The 20,487-nt window shown below is 40.1% G+C and overlaps 1 protein-coding gene across 1 annotated transcript in view; it reads right to left on the bottom strand.

Annotated features, from left to right (window-relative positions):
• Positions 1-3,274: 3,274 nt before the first annotated feature.
• ARFGEF3 (ARFGEF family member 3) overlaps positions 3,275-20,487 on the bottom strand; it is a gene marked incomplete at its 3' end in the record, with an annotated part of 182,707 nt that continues 165,494 nt past the window's right edge. Inside the window, exons 31-34 of the mRNA XM_079716480.1 lie at positions 20,195-20,326; positions 18,300-18,421; positions 4,835-6,053; positions 3,275-3,466 (exon numbers count right to left, since the gene is read on the bottom strand). Coding sequence (XP_079572606.1) covers positions 3,275-3,466; positions 4,835-6,053; positions 18,300-18,421; positions 20,195-20,326 — 1,665 coding nt within the window. The remainder of the gene's footprint in view (positions 3,467-4,834; positions 6,054-18,299; positions 18,422-20,194; positions 20,327-20,487) is intronic.

The raw sequence follows: 20,487 nt of genomic DNA, 5'->3' as shown, positions 1-20,487 counted from the left end.
GTTAGCATCTGCCTTGGTCAGTCATTAAATAACCTAAAAGTGGTAAAAGTTGCCCTAGTTTTGTATTGATGGAGAAGGCAGGAAAGTAATCATAAGGGGAGAGATGACAAGAGGGTGTAAAGAGACAGCCTAAGCATCTGTCAAAGCTGATCAGGAGATGCAAGAGGTAGGAGAGATCCTATGAACAATTTATTAGTCCTCCATCAAATCTAAGTCCTCCTATGGCAAGGAGAAATCTGTTGCAGAGTGTGGTGTACTTGGCTGGGCTATTCAGTCAGGAATTCTTTTGCACTTTGAGTTTTCTAGCTTGCTTCCTCACTTTGGAAAAGATGAACACTACCAAAATATTAGAAAAAGAATAAATCTCAGCCAGAGGGTAACACACTTTTGGCAGTAAATACAGGCAACTAAAAGCAATAAAAATCTTATTCTGCTTAGATCTGAAAATATACGGTAATAGCTATTGTAACTACAAAGGTTTGTCTTGACCTTGGTCTTTCAGAGACCATGGGAGGGAATGAAAGAAGAGATGGGGCAAGGCAGAAATGGAGACACCAGGAAGACTGAGGGACTGATGGGGCAGTGTGGGGAGGGACCACTCATCTACTAAGGGTTTTTACATACGTCCCTTTCTTCTTCACCCCTGGGAAGATTTGACTGACTTCGCTATGACCCGAAGTGTACTATTCCTCGGAGATTATTTGCATCAAGCCATGTCCTTTTTGAAAACTGCAAATACCTCTGAGAAGTATTACTGTGACTTAGCTAATTTTCCAGCTGAAATCTGACATGGATGTTATGCACAGAGTGTGTTGGGAATGGAGGTGGGTTGAAGACTGCTGTGGGCCGGAGGGGTGGTCTACAGAAAAAATGACAGGAAGGGACGAAAACCCTCTGACAAAATTGTAGGTAAAGAATGATGTACATCCTCTCATCTTTTATTCTTGGGACCCGTAATTAGGCTGGTACTAGTGCAGTGTTTGAATACAGAATGGGGTAAACTTGTTTTCATAAGTTAGCCATGAATCCCACAATAGAGAATCTGTCAAGACAATGAATTCTGACTTCTAAACGGTTAACAACTTCCAGGACATGACCTTCATGAATTGAGACTGGCTTCCTTTGAATTTTTATACTTTATAAAAAGTTGCTAGATATAAACATTTTGTAATTACTCTGAGTTGATAATACTCTGCTTTGCTGAAGCTCCCCCCACCCCCGTAAACTGCGGAATGCTCACAGGCTCACAAGGAAATGAACCTTAGATGAGCTACAAAAAGAAACAAAACAACAATGGTGTACTGCTTTTGTTTAAAAAAAAAAAAGTATCTACCCAACTTTCAATTCTACTTACAAAATATAAAAAATCTAAAGTATAGAACACGACTTATTGCTATCCCAACGATTCATTGCTTGTTAACATCAAATTGTTGATCTGTTTCTAAACTTGCAATATTGTCTAATGAGCAAACACTAAAGGCAAAGAGTGTTTTGTGGAACTGGAAAAACATCTTCTGAATTCTGTGGTGATCTCCGGATGGCATAGCGAATGATAAGGTTCTTTCTTTTAGATTGCCTAAATAAATCAGGGAACCCTGTCTTCCTCTTAACCTCGTAGATAGTTATATATTCCCAAGGAAGACAAAGTTTACAAATACCAGCACTGAATAAAGCTGTCAGTTTTAAATCCTTACTTCCACCCTTAAGAGTTGATGTTTGAGGGATATTTTCAATTACGAATAATTTTTAGGAGCTGGGAAAATTAAAACATATCTCTTAGCAACTAACTCTTTAGAATGTGTGTGAGTGGCCTTGACTGAGGAGTTTCAATCACTATTATAATTTAAGAAATATTAAATATACTGTAAATAATAAGATAAAGATTCCAAATTAATTTTCTAGTAATAATTAGGAAAATAAATATCTAGTTAAAATATGCCTGAATGAAAAGACCTCAAACAGAGGGCAAATCTACTTGCCAGAGAGGAGAAATATTTTAAACTGAAAAACTTCATTTCCTAAACTTCATTCTGTGTCTTTTCTCCTGTAGTTTTATTTTTTTCTGAGACTAGAGTGTGTATGAACGACACCATAATTTCATATGAGGGTTGTCTAATATTTTCAGATTTAAAATGATTTCATCATCACCTCCTTTCCCACCCCTTCCAGCTGTCTCCCTAACCCCACACTTCCTGCTCCCTTCCCTGAGAAGTCTGTTCATTGGACGGTGAATTCTTGAGTTCCTTTCTTCCAAGGGTGTTGATATAAAATGAGTTGTTTTGTTTTCTTAAAGACAAAATGTTATACCTTATGTTCAGATAATTGTGGAGCATAGAAATGTGTGTGCAACAAGGAACTAAGGCACCATTTTTTCTTTCCCTTTTCATTTTTGCATTGGGAACAAAAGCAAAGACTTTTGGGACAGTCAGGTGGCCGGTCTTAAGTCATTTGGCACTATCTGTATCAGCCAATACCACTGAGTACTATGTGTCAAAGGCTGCCATGCCACAGACTTAAAATCCTGCCATGAAAGAATTTCCTTCGTTTAGAAGTAGGGAAGTGAAGGCACAATAGTACCTTACATGAGGAAGTTGGCAAATACCAATCAGAGAATCTTGACAACTTAGGAACAATTTTGAAATGTTCTGGAATATTTTACAGAGGAAGTAAGTCATCCCTTTCTTGATTATGACACCCAAGAATACATTTTTCCAACTGTTTTCTTCCCTGCCGAACTCATAATCATAATATAAATCTTCCTCCAATTAATCATGTCTGGTAATCATGTCTGTGTGTATATCAGCTTGACTTACCAGCAGATATTTCTTTAGCTATTGCATTTCTTAAAATGATGGATCGCCTGGGTTCAATCCCTGGTCGGGGAACTAGATCCTGCAGGCATGCTGCAACTAAGACCTGGTGCAGCCCAAATAAATAAATAAAATGATGGATCAATGTAATGTTTTCAAAGGAGTGGCCCTTGAAAGTGACTCATTTGGGGATAATATTGCAGGCAAAAGCATTGGGAAATAAGATTTAGAAATGTGTCAAGGAATGTAGAGTCTTCTGAAATTATGTGCAAATTTAGAGTTTCACTTGTGTCATCCAGATACAACCTTAGTATCCAGAATGGCCCCAATGCTGATTAGCTAGGGAGCAACTGGGTGTTCTCTGAGTCACTGGGGCTGGTGGTGGGGAAAATGCTATCAGCTGGATTGGCAGACATACTCTAAACCCTCCTAGTGTATTTCCTTGGGAATGGAATGTGAGTCTTCTACACAATGATGTCATAGACACGGCCCACTCTGCCGAGCCATTCTCTCACAGCCTGGCGAACTCTGATGTCAGTCACGTGACAGGTCAGCTGGCTGATGCATGGGAACACTGCTGGCTGGAGCGCTGTGAAGGTCTGGTCTGGAAGGATCTGAATCTGATTGAGAACTGTCAGCACCATGTTGGTCCATGCCTAAGAGAAAGGAATTAAGAGAATTAGCAGTTTTCTCCAGTGGTTTCATTTGTACTCTTAAGTGTGGCTAATATGCAAATGAGTTTTCTCAGGCTTTAGGCTTCAATAAATGTAGGCTTTACTAATTTAATGCACTTATAATAAAACATCAATTTAAGTTCATATATATATATATATATATATATATATATAAAAGGACTAGCAGAGACTCATTTCACATTAGGAATACATTATTTCTAGCTTTTACAAAATACAAAAATCTTACTCCTCAGATTTTTAAAAACTCTCTTGCCTTCTCACGATGAGATTTTCATAGGCCATATGACATTTTTAATCAGCAGTCTCTCTAATGTCTAGAGAACTTGGAATAGGTCTACCTCAATTTAGGGTAACTTTTGAAATCATAAGCAAATATCCAAGACATGAAAAAGCAATTAAGATTTGTTATTTGTCAAGAAGGTCATCTGTTAAAGAATAACCTTACATCTCAGTTTGACTGGATACTTTTACAAATACAGTCTAAGATGATTTTTGTGGATTCTGAACTATGAAGTTTAGTTCTATGTTCAAGACACATCAGAGGAAAAAAGTATCTTGCAAGATTCATACTAATTCCAAATTTATGTTCATTCTAAGAATACATTCCTGTATAGGTCCATAGAATCCTAGGGCCCAAGAGCTCCTATCTTACTATGCCTGCAACAGGAATCTACAACTTAAAATAAACATCCAGATTACTTTTAAAGGGCTCTCCATGAGTTTAGATCCTTCTATCTTTCTTTTCCCATCTCATCTTTTCTTAAATTGAATGAAACAGTGCCCCTTTTCTTTACTTCTCAAGCTCATTTTTGGGAGGTACCATAGAATTGCAAATATTAATTATATAAAGGAAAAGGAACACCCTGAAAATAAGAATTTTTATGTGCTCAGGATGGGCTAGAAAAACAATTCATTTGGAATAACCACATAATATGCACTTTGCCTTTTCCCTTTACATAATTCTTCATAACTACAGAATTGCTTCAGGGCTATCTTCAAATGATTAACTGGCATTGAGTCCTGGGTTTAAGCCCATCTATTTTCTAAGCTTTGGTGTCATCTTATTTTCACAGGTGGGTTCCCAATTCTCAGTAGTATCTGTTATAACCCATAAAAACAATTCCTGAAATTATATGAGAATACAATTTCAGTTTCACAAGGATATACTGATAGATCCTATGTCTTAGGGGCAGGCAGTCCCCTGACTTTGGAGGCTCATAACGTGTCTGAGTGCTCCCTGAGGGGCACAGGTGCGTCACTGGTACTGGCTTCCCTCCTGCATGGCCGGCTGTGGACCCTTGCATCCTCCGGCGGGGGGCGGGTACCCACCTGGATCTGGGCTTCGGCGTCCCTTGCGGAGATACTCCGGGAGCTGCCGGTGGAGCCCGAGCGGGGCCTCTTCTCCTGGCGCAGCAGCTCGGGGCCAGCGCTGAAGGAGTGCCGCATCTGCCCCTGGTCCATCAGGTGCTGGGGCCGCTGGAGCAGTGGGGAGCCTTGGCTCCTGGGCCCCAGTGGCTCTCCCTTCTTCTCCACCTTGACCTCTTTGGGGAAGGAGGGCAGGTTATGCTGTTGTTTCCTCTTCTTGTACTCGGTCATCAGCTTTGAGATGGTCTTGTCAGCTGCCATGGTGTAGATTTTGTTGCCGGCGTTCTCCCACCACTCCTTCTTGCGGCTGGGGTCCTTCTTCTCCACCTTGGGGCTCGGGGGCAGCAGCAGCATTTCCCCGCTGGTCCCCCTCAGGCTCGGCGGCTCGCCCGCGTGATCGCGGGTCTGACTGCGGTCATCCTCGGAAGGCGTGTCTTTCCCCGAGAAGCCCCCAGTGGACGGGGTGGATGACCCCGACTGGAAGGAGGGAAGGATGAAGAAAGGGTCGCTCTTGAAGATCGGTGCCTCCTCCATACTGTTTTCCAGGTCCAAGTGCATCTGGATGTAGTTATTACACAGCTCCATGCACAGCTTGTGAAGTCTCTTGATCAGCCACACCCAGTCCGCGTTGCTGATGGGCTGGACACTGAGGGAGGGCATCCGAGCCCTCCACTGCCTCTTCTCCTTGCCTCTAGGGGGGCTCACCTGGGCGGTCTCCTCAAAAATGTCTTCATCTTCTGATGAACACTGCTGGGAGGAATCTGTGCTCCTCTCATCGTCCTCAAAAAGGACCTTCTTCACTTGCTCAGCAGTGATGGTTTCTTGGTTGCTGAGAACAGCACAGACCAGTGCATGGAAATAAATGTTAAAACTCATGGCAGACTGGCGGTAGAGGTTGGCAGCTCCCCCGATGCCAGACACTTTCTTCAGCAGGCACTTCAACCCAGGGCTGGTGTCAAACTCTCTGGCCGTCCTGTAGGAGTCCAACAGCAGGTCAAAGATGACGGCCAAGTTCTGCATGGAGATGTATCTGAGGAAGCCGGCTAGCTTGGTTTCTGGCACTTGGATCTTCTCCTCCCCAGGAGAGGGGCCTTTGACAAACTCTTCTAACAAGATATCATACAAGTTCTGGAGTAACACTTGATGGGATAGTAAACTCACCACAATTTCCCTGAAGGAAACACTTCAAATGAAAAGAAAGGCATTGATTAGTAGCCAGTTGCCTTATATGAGTTACCTTAAAGCAATTCAGACCTTACACAAACAGAATGACTAGGCAAAATTACAAACTAAACGACTTGTATTTTAATGTCTTTCTTCAAAAAGGACAAATTTCTTGGGGCATTACAAGATGACAATTTTAATCGATTAATGGAATTCCTGACACTTTTAAAATCTGGGAGCTATAGAATTAATATTATGATATTGAGTTAACGATTCTCAACAAGACTTAGGAAACAAATAGAACAATTTTGTAAAAAATTTTTTAATGTAGACACAATTATGGTATATGACCTGTTTTCTTTCGTAGTTATGAGTAATAAAACAAATCAAGAAAGTAACAATTTCTGTTGAGTTATAGTAATTTTAATTGGCTTTTTCCCTACCCTTTGCCATTTTTACTTAATCCCAAAGCTTTTACTATTTTTTTTAAGTGATGGCTGAGGAATTTTTAATAAATGGAAAAATTAAAATATAATAATTAACATTATGCTTGGACATTTGAGTTCATTTTGTTTCCCCAGTTTCATTTTTTCCTGCATATCTAGGAGTGAAGTCTTTATTTCACTAAGATAGGCTTAAGAGCTTAAAATCTCTCTTCTGCTAGTTATCTAGGGAATCCAAGAAATAGCTAATTGCAAGATTCCACGTTATTCTTTAACTGGTTGCATCATTTTATCTTGTGCAAGGATAGCCTCTGAAAGTACAAAGTCAGGATGTGACAGCACGTTGTATAACATACCCAGACAAAGGCAATATTCCATATAGGCTTGGGGGAAGAGAGAGGAAGAAGGAAGTATTTACTGGTCTGCACATTCCAGATATAGGAATTCTGACTACAACTGTCAAGTGTGTCAACTCTGCTAAGACACCTAGCTATGAGAATACCTGGAGAGATTTGTTTTTAAATTTAGAGTATAGTTGATTAACAATGTTGTGTTAGTTTCAGGTGTACAGAGAGTGATTCAGTTATACATATACATGTATCTATTCTTTTTCAAATTCTTTTCCCATTTAGGTTATTACAGAGTATTGAGCAGAGTTCCTTCCCTGTGTTACACAGTAGGTCCTTGTTGGTTATCTATTTTAAATATAGCAGTGTGTACCAGTCAATCCCAAATTCCCCATCTATCCCTCCCCTCCATACTTCCCCTCTGGTAACCATAAGTTCATTCACTAAATCTGTGAGTCTGTCTCTGCTTTGTAAATAAGTTTGTATCATTTTTTCTGGATTCTGCATATAAGCGATATCATATGATATTTGTCTTTCTTTGTCTGACTTACTTCACTTAGTATGATAATCTCCAGGTCCATCCATGTTGCTGCAAATGGCATTATTTCATTCTTTTTAATGGCTGAGTAATATTCCATTGTATATATGTGCCACATCTTCTTTATCCATTCATCTGTCAATGCGCAGATGAATGTTTCCATGTCTTGGCTATTGTAAACAGCATTGCAATGAACAATGGGGTGCATGTATCCTTTTGAACCATTTTTCCCTGGATATATGCCCAGGAGTGGGATTGCTGGAACATATTGCTGGATCATAGCTCTGTTTTCAGTTTCTTAAGGAATATCCATACTGTTCTCCATAGTGGCTGTACCAATTTACATTCCCACCAACAGTGTAGGAGGGTTCCCTTTTCTCCACACCCTCTCCAGCATTTATTGTTTGTAGACTTTTTGATAATGGCTATTCTGACGGGTGTGAGGTGATATCTCATTGTAGTCTTGATTTGCATTTCTCTAATTAGAGATATTGAGCATCTTTTCATGTGCTTCCTGGCCATCTGTATGTCTTCTTTGGAGAAATGTCTATTTAGGTGTTCTGCCCATTTTATGATTGGGTTGTTTGTTTTTTTCAATATTGAGCCACATGAGCTGTTTGTAAATTTTGGAGATTAATCCCTTGTTGGTCACATTGTTTGCAAGTATTTTCTCCCATTCTGTGGGTTGTCCTTTTGTTTATGGTTTCCTTTGCTGTGCAAAATCTTTTGAGCTTAATTAGGTCCCATTTGTTTATTTTTCATTTCATTTCCATTATTGTAGGAGACAGAATGAAAAAGATATTGCTGCAATTTATGTCAAAGAGTGTTCTGCTTATATCTTCCTTTAAGAGTTTTATAATATCTGGTTAGGTCTTTATTCCATTTTGAGTTTATTGTTGTGTATGGTGTTAAAGAACGTTCTAATTTCATTTTTTTACATGTAGCTGTCCAGTTTCCCTGGCACCATTTTTTGAAGAGATTGTCTTTTCTCAATTATATAGTCTTGCCTCCTTTGTTGTAGATTAATTGACTATAGTTGTGTGGGTTTGTTTCTGGGCTTTCTATCCTGTTCCATTGATCTATATTTCTGTTTTTGTGCCAGTACCATACTGCTTTGATGACTGTAGCTTTGTAGTATAGTCTGAAGTCTGGGAGCCTGATTCCTCCAGCTCTGTTTATCTTTCTCAAGATTGCTTTGGGGGGGCTTCCCTGGTGGCGCCGTGGTTAAGAATCTGCCTGCCGATGCAGGGGACGCGGGTTCGTGCCCCGGTCTGGGAAGACCCCACATGCTGTGGAGCGGCTGGGCCCGTGAGCCATGGCCACTGGGCCTGCGCGTCCGGAGCCTGTGCTCTGCAACGGGAGAAGCCACAACAGTGAGAGGCCCGCGTACCGCAAAAAAAAAAAAAAAAAAAAAAAGATTGCTTTGGCTATTTGGGGTCTGTTATGTGTCTATGCAAATTTTAAATGTTTTTGTTCTAGTCCTATGAAAAATGCCATTGGTAATCAGATAGGGATTGCACTGAATCTGTAGATTGCCTTGGGTAGTATAGTCATTTTGACACTATTGATTCTTCCAATCCAAGAACATGGTATATCTTTCCAACTGTTTGTGTCATCTTCAATTTCTTTCATCAGTGTCATAATTTTCAGAGTACACGTCCTTTGCCTTCTTAGGTAGGCTTATTCCTAGGTATTTTATTCTTTTTGATGTGATGGTAAGTGGGATTGTTTCTTTAATTTCGCTTTCTGACCGTTCATTGTTAGTGTACAGAAATGCAACAGATTTCTCTGTATTTATTTTGTATCCTGCAACTTTACCAATTTCATTGATGAGCTCTAGTAGTTTTCTGGTATCATCTTTAGGATTTTCTATGTATAGTATCATGTTATCTGCAATCAGTGGCAGTTTTACTTCTTTTTTCCAATTTGGATTCCCTTTATTTCTTTTTCTTCTCTGATTGCTGTGGCTAGGACTTCCAAAATTATGTTGAATAAAAGTGATGAGAGTGGACATCTTCGTCCTGATCTTACAGGAAATGCTTTCAGTTTTTCACTGTTGGGTATGATTTTAGCAGTAGGTTCGTCATATATGGCCTTTATTATGTTGAGGTATGTTCCCTCTATGCCCACTTTCTGGAGATTTTTAAAATCATAAATGGGTATTGAATTTTGTCAAAATCTTTTTCTGCATCTATTGAGATGATCATATAGTTTTTATTCTTCACTTTGTTGATGCGGTGTATCACACTGATTGATTTGTGGATATTGAAAAACCCTTGTATCCCTGGGATAAATCCCACTTGATCATGGTGTATGATCCTTTTAATGTGTTGTTGGATTTGGTGTGCTAGTATTTTGTGGAGGATTTTTGCATCTACGTTCATCAGTGATATTGGCCTTTATTTCTTTTTTGTTGTTGTTGTATCTTTGTCTGGTTTTTGTATCAGGGTGATGGTGGCCTCATAGAATGAGTTTGGGAGTGTTCCTTCCTCTGCAATTTTTTGGAAGAGTTTGAGAATGATGGGTGTTAGCTCTTCTCTAAATGTTTGGTAGAATTCACCTGTGAAGTCATCTGGCCCTGGTATTTTGTTGGGAGTTTTTTTTTTGTTTGTTTGTTTGTTTTGCGGTATGCGGGCCTCTCACTGTTGTGACCTCTCCCGTTGCGGAGCACAGGCTCTGGACGCCCTGGCTCAGCGGCCATGGCTCACGGGCCCAGCCGCTCCGCGGCATGTGGGATCTTCCCGGACCAGGGCACGAACCCGTGTCCCCTGCATCGGCAGGCAGACTCTCAACCACTGCGCCACCAGGGAAGCCCCGGGAGTTTTTTAATCACAGTTTTAATTTCAGTACTTGTGATTGGTCTTTTCATGTTTTCTATTTCTTCCTGGTTCAGTCTTGGGAGATTGTACCTTTATAAGGATTTGTCCATTTCTTCCAGGTTGTCCATTTTATTGGCATATAGTTGCTTATAATAGTCTCTTATGGTCCTTTGTATTTCTGTGGTATCCGTTGTAACTTCTCCTTTTTCATTTCTAATTTTATTGACTTGAGCTCTCTTCCCTCTTGATGAGTCTGGCTAAAGGTTTATCAAATTTTTTTATTCTCAACGAACCAGCTTTTAGTTTCATTGATCTTTTTATTGTTTTCTTTGTCTGTATCTCATTTATTCCTGCTCTGATGTTTATGGTGTCTTTCCTTCTACTGACTTTGGGGTTTTTTTGTTCTTGTTTCTCTAGTTGCTTTAGGTGTAAGGTTAGGTTGTGTATTTGAGATTTTTCTTGTTTCCTGACGTAAGATTGTATTGCTGTAAACTTCCCTGTAAGAACTTGTGTTGCTGCATCCCATAGGTTTTAGATTATCATGCTTTCATTTTCATTCGTCTCTAGGTCTTTTTTGATTTCCTCTTTGATTTCTTCAGTGATCCATTCGTTGTTTGGTAGCATATTGTTTAGCCTCTATGTGTTTGTGTTTTTTACAGTTTTTTTCTTGTGGTTGATTTCTAATCTCATAGCATTGTGGCTGGAAAAGATGTTTGATATGATTTCAATTTTCTTAAATTTACCAAGGCTCGCTTTATGGCCCAGCATGTGATCAATCCTGGAGAATATTCCATGTGCACTTGAAAAGAATGTGTATTCTGCTGCTTTTGGATGGAATGCTCTATAAATATCAGTTAAATCCTTGTGGTTTAATGTGTCATTTAAAACCTGTGTTCCCTTATTTATTTTCTGTCTGGATGATCTGTCCATTGATGTAAGTGGGATGTTAAAGTCCCCCACTATTTTTATGTTACTGTTGATTTCTCTTTTATGGCTGTTAGGAGCACCTCAATATATAAGGCAGATACTATGTTGGGTGCATATATACTTGCCATTGTTATATCTTCTTGGATTGATCCCTTGATCATTATGTAGTGTCCTTCTTTGTTTCTTGTAACAATCTTTAAAGTCTATTTTGTCTTACATAAACATTGCTACTCCAGCTTTCTTTTGATTTCCATTTGCACGGAATACATTTTGCCATTCACTCACTTTCAGTCTCTGTGTGTTCCTAGATCTGAAGTGGGTCTCCTGTAGACAGCATATATACATGTGTTGTTTTTGTATCCATTCAGCCAGTCTGTGTCTTTTGGTTGGAGCATTTAATCCATTTACATTTAAAGTAATTATCAGTATGTATATTCTTATTGCCATTTTAATTGTTTTGAATTTGTTTTTGTAGGTGCTTTTTCTTCCCTTCCTCTTTTGTTCTCTTCTCTTGTGATTTGATGACTAAATTTAGTGTTGTGTTTGGATTACTTTTTCTTTTTTGTGTGTGTATGTATTGTAGATTTTCGGTTTGCAGTTACCATGAGGTTTTTGATATAGAAGTCTATATAAAAGCAAGATTGTTTTAAGTTGCTGTTCTTTTAATTTCAAATGCATTTCCAATATCCTGCATTTGTGATCTCCTCACAATTGCTGGATTTCATATATTTGTGTGCAGATTATTTCCTATTTTTACTGTACGTTTGCCTTTACCAGTGAACTTTTCCATTCATAATTTTCTTGTTTCCAGTTGTGGCTTTTTCTTTTCTGCTTAGAGAAGTTCCTTTAGCATTTGTTGCAAAGCTGGTCTGGTGGTGCTGAATTCTCTTAGCTTTTGCTTGTCTGTAAAGCTTTTGATTTCTCTGCCAAATCTGAATGACAGCCTTGCTGGGTAGAATATTCTTGGTTGTAGGTTTTTCCCTTCCATCACTTTAAATATATAATCCCACTCCCTTCTGGCCTGCAGAGTTTCTGCTGAGAAATCAGCTGATAACCTTATGGGAATTCCCTTGTAGGTTGTTTCTTTTCCCTTGTTGCTTTTAATATTTTTTCTTTATCTTTAATTTTTGTCAGTTTGATTACTATGTGTCTCAGTGTATTCCTCCTTGGGTTTATCCTGCCTGGGACTCTGCATTTTCTGGACTTGGGTGATTGTATCTTTTCCCATGTTAGGGAAGTTTTTAGCTTATCTCTTCAAATATTTTCTTAGGTCCTTTCTCTTCTCCTTCTGGGGCCCCTATAATGTGAATGTTGGTGCATGTAATGTTGACCCAGAGGTCTCTTAGGCTGTCCTCCTTTCTTTTCATTCTTTTTTCTTTATTCTGTTCCACAGTAGTGATTTCCATCATTCTGTATTCCAGCTCACTTATCTGTTCTTCTGCCTCAGTTATTCTACTATTGATTCCTTCTAGTGTATTTTTCATTTCAGTTATTATATTGATTGTTTGTTTGTTCTTTAGTTCTTCTAGGTCTTTGTTTCTTGTATCTACTCGATCTGTGCCTCTATTCTTTTTTTCAAGATCTTGGACATCTTTACTATCATTACTCTGAATTCTTTTTTAGGCAGATTGACTAGCCTCCACTTCACTTAGTTGTTCTTCTGGGGTTTTATGTTGTTCTTTCATCTGGGACATATTCCTTTGCCATATCATTTTGTCTGACTTTCTGTGATTGCAGTTTCCATTCCACAGGCTGCAGGGTTGTAGTCCTTCTCGCTTCTGCTCTCTGCCCCCTGGTGCAGACCTGTGCAGGCTTCCTGGTGGGAGGGACTGGTACCTGTCCACTGGTGGGTGGAGCTGGATCTTTTCCCTCTGGTGGGCAGGGCCATGTCAGGGGGTGTGTTTATCGGGCAGCTATTTATTCAGGAAGACTTTAAGCAGCCTGCCTGCTGATGGGTGGGGCTGTGTTCCTTCCCTGTTGGTTGTTTGGCCTGAGGCATCCCAGCACTGGAGCCTACAGGCTGTTGGGTGGGGCCAGGTCTTGGTGAGAAAATGGCAGCCTCCAAGAGTGCTCACACCAATGAATATTCACCAGAACTGCTGCCAGCAGGTCCTTGTCCCTGCAGTGAACCAGAGCCACCCCCCCACCCCCAACTCTGTAGGAGACCCTCCGATACTAGCAGGTAAGTCTGACCAGTCTCTTATGAGGTCTCTGCTTTTTTCCCTGGGTACTGTGCATGAGACCCTGTGTGCGCCCTCCAAGAGTGGAGTTTCTGTCTCCTCCAGTCCTGTGGAATTCCTGTGATCAAACCCCGCTGGCCTTCAAAGCCAGATTCTCTGGGGGCTCCTCCTCCAGACCCCCAGGCTGGGGAGCCTGATGTGGGCCTCAGACCTTTCACTCCTATGCGAGAACTTCTGTGGTATAATTGTTTTTTCAGTTTGTGGGTTGCCCACCTGGTGTGTATGGGATTTGATTTTATCATGATTGTGCCCCTGTTACTGTTTCATTGTGGCTTCTTCTTTGTCTTTGGATGTAGGGTATCTTTTTTGGTAGGTTCCAGCATTTATTTCACAGTGGTTGTTCAGCAGTTAGTTGTGATTTTGGTTTTCCCATAAGAAGGGGTGAGCTCATGTCCTTCTACTCCACCATCTTCAAACCCAAAGCTTTTAGAATCTTATTGAAGTTGGTTTATAGGCACCAAATCAGTTTTCCAGGATTAAAAATGTTAATGCTTTAGGTACATATGTATAAAAGCTTTAGTGCTTCCAGTGTGTGAGATAAAGAAGGTCTAAACACTGAAATGTTTTTTAACTTTAGAAGTATTATGGGGCTAATATTTTCAAAGAAAGAAATTAAAGAAATTGATAATTTATTTTGCAGCCTTCTATAACAAACCTAGGAGAGAAAACAGCATTCACTCAGCACAGGCTAATTCCTTTCTGCATCCTTTTCTGCCAGCACAGACGTGGGACTTGTTTGTGGGCCTTGGTTGTGCATTTGGGGGAGGTGGGAGAGGGTGAATGCTCCCTAGACATCTGGCCAGATCTCCTGGTTGAGAAGCAGGTGCAACCCACCAGTGATGACAACTTCCTAATCAGGGCACAGCCCTGATAAGGCAACATTAGAAGTGAATGCTCACATTTTGGTGATTCAGCCCCTTTTGTTTGGCTGGATTCCTGTACTAAGAAAACATTCTCAATTCCAATTTCAACATTTTAATCCACCAATGTGGTTTTGGGTTTATGGTTTCCCATTCTTTTCACTGCTCTTAGAATTTCATGAAAATAGCTTATGCCATGATGTTGCAAACTAATTCCCATAACTGGATAATGACAAAATTACAACTCATTCATACTACTGATTTCCAAAGTCCAACTGTTACATTAATACTTAAAAAAAATTTTATTGGAGTATAGTTGATTTACAATGTCATGTTAGTTTCAGGTGTACAGCAAAGTGCATCAGTTACTATATCTCATACATATTACATATATACCTATATCTCCTTTTAAGATTCTGTTCCCATATAGGTCATTACAGAGTATTGAGTTCCCTGCGCTATACAGTAGGTTCTTATTAGTTATCTATTTTATATATAGTCGTGTGTGTATGTCAATCCCAATCTCTCTCTCCCCTCTCCCTTTCCCCCCTGGTAACCATTAGTTTGTTTTCTACATCTGTGACTCTATTTCTGTTTTGTAAATAAGTTCATTTGTACCATTTTTTAAGACCATGAATTTAAAAATTACTTTTGTAACTAGCAGGAAAAATATTTTAACTCGCAAAAAAGAACAAAAATCCTCCCATACATTTTTTAAAGGTTGATTTTGACCTTCATGTAGTGGTATCTCAAGACATCATACTTTCAGCAAAAATGGAATATGTACAAAGGGCTCACAAACAGTAACCCCTTCTAACATAGCACTTAAGCAACTTTTTTGTGGTAAAATATATATAACCTGATGTTACCATTTTAACCATTTTTAAAAGTTCAATTCAGTAGCATTAAGTACATGCACAATGTTGTGTAACCATCACCACTATCTATTTCTAGAACTTTTTCATCATCACAAACAGAAACTCTGAACCCATTAAATGGTAACTCCCCAACCCCTCCCAATTCCCCCACCATAGAAGTTACTTGAGGTATTAGGAGACCTGAATATGCACTCTTTTGAAGAAGCAGGCTGTGAAAGCCACCAATTTGGTCTAGTGCTTCATGTCCACAACTACAGGACACTAACTAAGAAGGGAAATCCTGTCACTTATCACTGGGCTGGCCTCCCCACTATACCTTAAACCTTCAAGGGACAGGGCAGTGCCTTTCTCATCTTCTTGTCCCAGGGCAAATGTATGCTGAGAGAAGCATTCAAAACAAACCAAAATAACAAAAACCAGATTAGTTCTGAGTGCAGGTGCCTGGAAGAAATGGTCTCCTTGAGCAGTGGCTCTGACACTTCAACCCCATCCTGCTGGCAGCCTGGACTCCTGAACCTTCAGAAGTCATCTGTTGATGGACACTTAGGTTGCTTCCATGTCTGGGCTACTGTAAATAGAGCTGCAGTGAACATTGTGGTACATGACTCTTTTTGAATTATGGTTTTCTCTGGGTAAATGCCCAGTAGTGGGATTGCTGGGTCATATGGTAGTTCTATTTTTAGTTTTTTAAGGAACCTCCATACTGTTCTCCATAGTGGCTGTATCAATTTACATTCCCACCAACAGTGCAAGAGGGTTCCCTTTTCTCCACACCCTCTCCAGCATTTATTGTTTGTAGATTTTTTGATGATGGCCATTCTGACCAGTATGAGATGGTACTCATTGTAGTTCTGATTTGCATTTCTCTATGATTAATGATGTTGAGCATTCTTTCATGTGTTTGTTGGCAATCTGTATATCTTCTTTGGAGAAATGTCTATTTAGGTCTTCTGCCCATTTTTGGATTGGGTTGTTTTTTTGATATTGAGCTGCATGAGCTGCTTGTAAATTTTGGAGATTAATCCTTTGTCAGTTGCTTCATTTGCAAATATTTTCTCCCATTCTGAGGGTTGTCTTTTGGTCTTGTTTATGGTATCCTTTGCTGTGCAAAAGCTATTAAGTTTCATTAGGATATGGGGCGGGAGAAGGGTAAGCTGGGACGAAGTGAGAGAGTGGCATGGACATATATACACTACCAAATGTAAAATAGATAGCTAGTGGGAAGCAGCCGAATAGCACAGGGAGATTAGGTTGGTGCTTTGTGACCACCTAGAGGGGTGGGATAGGGAGGGAGGGAGATGCAAGAGGGAAGAGATATGGGAACTTACGTATATGTATAACTGATTCACTTTGTTACAAAGCAGAAACTAACACACCATTGTAAAGCAATTATACTCCATAAAGATGTTAAAACAAACAAACAAACCAACCCAGATTTCTCTTTACTTAAATGTTGCAATCTGGTTTTAGTTCCAGTCTTTTTTTCCCCATGGGTGATTTTAATGTGGGACCTCTGAGGACACACCTGACCAGCAGATGCACAAACTTTTCTTACATCTAACTCATCTTCTCCTACCTTTTGTGCTAAGAATTGCCCCTGTGAATGAGTGAAATGCAACAACGCAAAATACTTGAAGAATTTTAGAGGATGTTTTAAGGCATAGTGGTTTCTACTAAAGAATTTGTGCTTTTCCTGTTTTACTGAATTTCACTGAGGGGGTAATTGTCTATTAAAAGTACTAAGTAAATTGAGGAACCATGGTGATAAATTTTTAAATCTTAACCTCTTAAAACCATTAAACCAGTAACATAGGAATGTTAGGTATCCTATTTTTCCTGTGTTTTATTTACAATGTGAATTCAGCTTATTATTCCTCTCCCCCTTTTTCTCCTTTTACTTCAAAAATTGTTTTAGTGGAATAATTGGCCGAAGGAACTAGAAATATATTTTAAAAAAAGGAAAACAGGTAAGAAAAGAACTGAAATTTGAAAGTAGATCAACGCTTAAAGCTGTGGAAAGGAGTGCACAATCACTGGTATGCAGAATAGATAAAAAATGCCCAACACTTTTGCGTGATCGGCAGTGGAGGGAAGCAGGGCACAGAATTGGGAGGAGTACGTGGGATATTGGTAAAGTTCTACTTCTGAAGTGCAGTGGCAGGTTCAGAGTCATTTCACTTTTTATTCATGCTTGATAACCTTTGAACCTTCCACATAGTCTTCTGTATGTACCACACACACTTGACTAAAAAAAATTAGTACCTGGAAATTTCACCCAAATAGGTATATTAATCAAACTGCTATGCTACCTGGTAACTTTTGGAAAAATCACACTCTCCCCCTAACATGGAAATGGTAAAGGACACAGGCACTGTGCTCAGCTAGACCTGGCTTTGATTCCAGCTCCCCTGCTTCACCGTCTCCCTGAATGTTTCCTCGTGCACAAGTGGATTACCTACTCCCTGTACTTCATCTATTGCACTCAAATACTTATCATCATTATTATTAGTGTGTCAGAAGTTTTAAAATGGGAACTTTTAGTCACTGGCTTCATCCTAAACTCTAGGAACAATGTTTTTTTGGCAGGATGATAGTATTTAAAAAGGGCAAGTTCCTGTGGCATGCACTGAGCTTTCTGTATCCTAACAGCTGTAGTGCTCATGAGAAGTTAATGATGTATTTCTCACTGAAACAAGAATCAGGCCTCATATTATTTTTTTAAAAAGGATTATGATATGTATGATGCTATAGATACAGTGAGTTGTGTCCCCCTCTGCCAAATTCATACATGGAAGTCCTAATCCATAGTATCACAGAATGTATACTTGGAAAAAGGGTCTTTAAAGAAATAATGGGGTTAATGGGGGCATTAGGATGGGCCTTAATCCAATATGACTGGTGTCCTCCTAAGAGGAGGAAATTTGCACAAAGACATATACAGAGGAAAGACCATGTAAAGACACAGGGAACGGACATTCATCTAGAAGCCAAGGAGGGAGGCCTCAGAAGAAACCAACATGGCTGACACCCTGATCTTGGACTTCTAGGCTCCGGAACTGTGAGAAATTAAATTCCTGTTGTTTAAGCCACCCAGTCTGTGTACTTTGTTATGGCAGCCCTAGCAAATGAACACATGTGAAATTTGGTTAAAATGCTAACAGGATTTTGCTTTCAGAAATGAACTTTCCTATTTATAAGTGCTTGGCTGCTTACCTTTTCTTGGTGTGTCCATTTGGCTTCTCATCAGGAGGCAGTTCAATAATGAGCTGACAGGACTGAGCATGATCAAAGTTGTTTGGAGTCTTTGGGGAGCTCTGGGTGTCCAACATAAACACCTGCACACGTATACAAAGGTACAGGTCAGAGCGCCACCATCCTCGACCTGCCTCCGCCAGGGATCAGCTGGATGGCCTTCGGCAAGTGGCTCACTCTTTCTACTCATTTTTTCACCTTTAAAATGAGGTTGGTAATGATTTCCTACTGGTATGTTTGTTGAGAGAATTAAATGAATTAATATGTGTGTATTGACATATGCAAAGCATTAGGACAGAAGAGTAAATACTCAATAAAAGTTAGCTGCTGGCACGAACAGTAATAACACTACTGCTTCTGCCATGTGACAAGTCATTACACTCCAAATAGCAAGGACTGACATTTAATGTTAGTTAAGAGCAAATAAAAAGGGGCTATGTTTGTAAGAGGTCTTCTCTGCTTTAGACGCTGTTTGGTACATATTCTAAACCATGCACGAACAGGAAACTAATTGGGACTTCTCCTGTCAGGGCTGCTGCTGTGGCCATGCTGCTCTATTAACAGACAATGGGAGAAGTGACTTAGAAAACAGTAGCCACTTCTTGGATTCTGATGTAAATGATTTCATTTGACATTATTTAATATACCTTCACTACTTCCCTTTGGAAACCTGAGTAGTCTTAAGGAATTTTTTCTTTCCAAATCTTGTTAAATTATCAGATCATTGAATACTGGGTTATCTGAAGAGTAAATATGGGAGAAGGTTTGGGACTGAAGAAGAAAGTAATATGAAGAAATGAAAGACGAACTGTTTTCCGTTGTTCTTCTCCATTAACTATTTCAGAACAGGATTCCATTTTCATATTCTTGCTGTGGGTGGAAAGACTGCTGGATGCATATGGGAAAATTCCTCATCTAGTCAGCTGTGAAGACTTTCTACTTAGAGAGGCCACCCCTTCAGAGGAGGACCACCTTCTCTGTTATGGTTCCTGGCCAGAACCTGTGTCCGGGATGTTAGGAATGTGCTCAGCAGATGTGAGTAGTTGAAGGTGGGAGGTTCTTGTCCCACTCTCTGAGTAGAGCTGGGGAAAGCACTTCAGAAGCCAGACCTGGCAGGAAACTTCTCAACTAATATGGTGAACGTGACTGAGTTCTTTTTGTTGATGGGGCATCCTGGGTTATCAGTGTGCTAAGGGGAAATTCTATTAAGGACTTCTGTAATTTAGTGATTCATTGACTCAAGAAATATTTACTAAGTGCCTTCTCTCTGCCCTGCTCTAGGACTACCAATATACAGAATATGTTCTCTGCTTCTGACTCATCAGCTTACAACCAACTTTTGTGACTTCTGCCATGTGTCAGAAGAAAAAGTCATTGGTACATGGTGATTACTGCACAGATAAGTACATCTTAATTTTACTGATTAGTTAACATTCAACTCAAATTTATTAAACAACTTGTAAATGTTAAGCTCTTTGCTGGGTATGGGAGATATAGGAAAAAAATAAGTTTACCAGTTTTAGACACTCATAGCCTAGCATTAACAATAGTATTTCAGTAACTATTTATAACATAAGTAGTACAAGTCAAGTTATGTATGGAGTGCAGTGGCTGGGTGGAAAAGGACCCTATTTGATCAGTGTACTGGTGGATGTAACAAGCTAGAAATGGTGAGAGGACCATAATGCTGTTGACTAGGTTCAAGTGATTTCTGGAAAAGAACAGCACTGGCCAGAGCTGGGACACATATGTCCCTAAAGGATGAAAGGCAGTGTGGTGATGCACGGCCTTCAGAAACGACCCCTAGCAATATCTCAAGCTTCCAGAGCCCCTGGGATCAAAAACCCCACCCTTACCTGCTGAGCCATGGCTCGGATGCGCCAGTACTCGGCCTCAGCACTGGGGGAGGAGGATGGGGCCGCCACCCTCACCTGGCAGCCTTCCCCGCTGAAGCTCTCGGTGCCACTGTGGAAGCAGCCCAGCAGATCCTGGGGAGAAACACAGCAGTCGTTCGCTGGGTGCAGCTGAGTTCATGGCTCCAGGCCCTGTCTTTGATCTGCCACCGTCACTGTGTCTGGGACAAAATACTGATCTAGCTACCTTGTTCCCACCAAGTGAGACCGCCTGCTACAAGGAGGGAGGCAGAATC

Source organism: Hyperoodon ampullatus (genome assembly GCF_949752795.1).
Source record: "Hyperoodon ampullatus genome assembly, chromosome: 12".
NCBI lineage: Eukaryota > Metazoa > Chordata > Mammalia > Artiodactyla > Ziphiidae > Hyperoodon > Hyperoodon ampullatus.
Note: the sequence above shows the minus strand (reverse complement) of the source record. Positions and strands in the feature narration are given on the sequence as shown.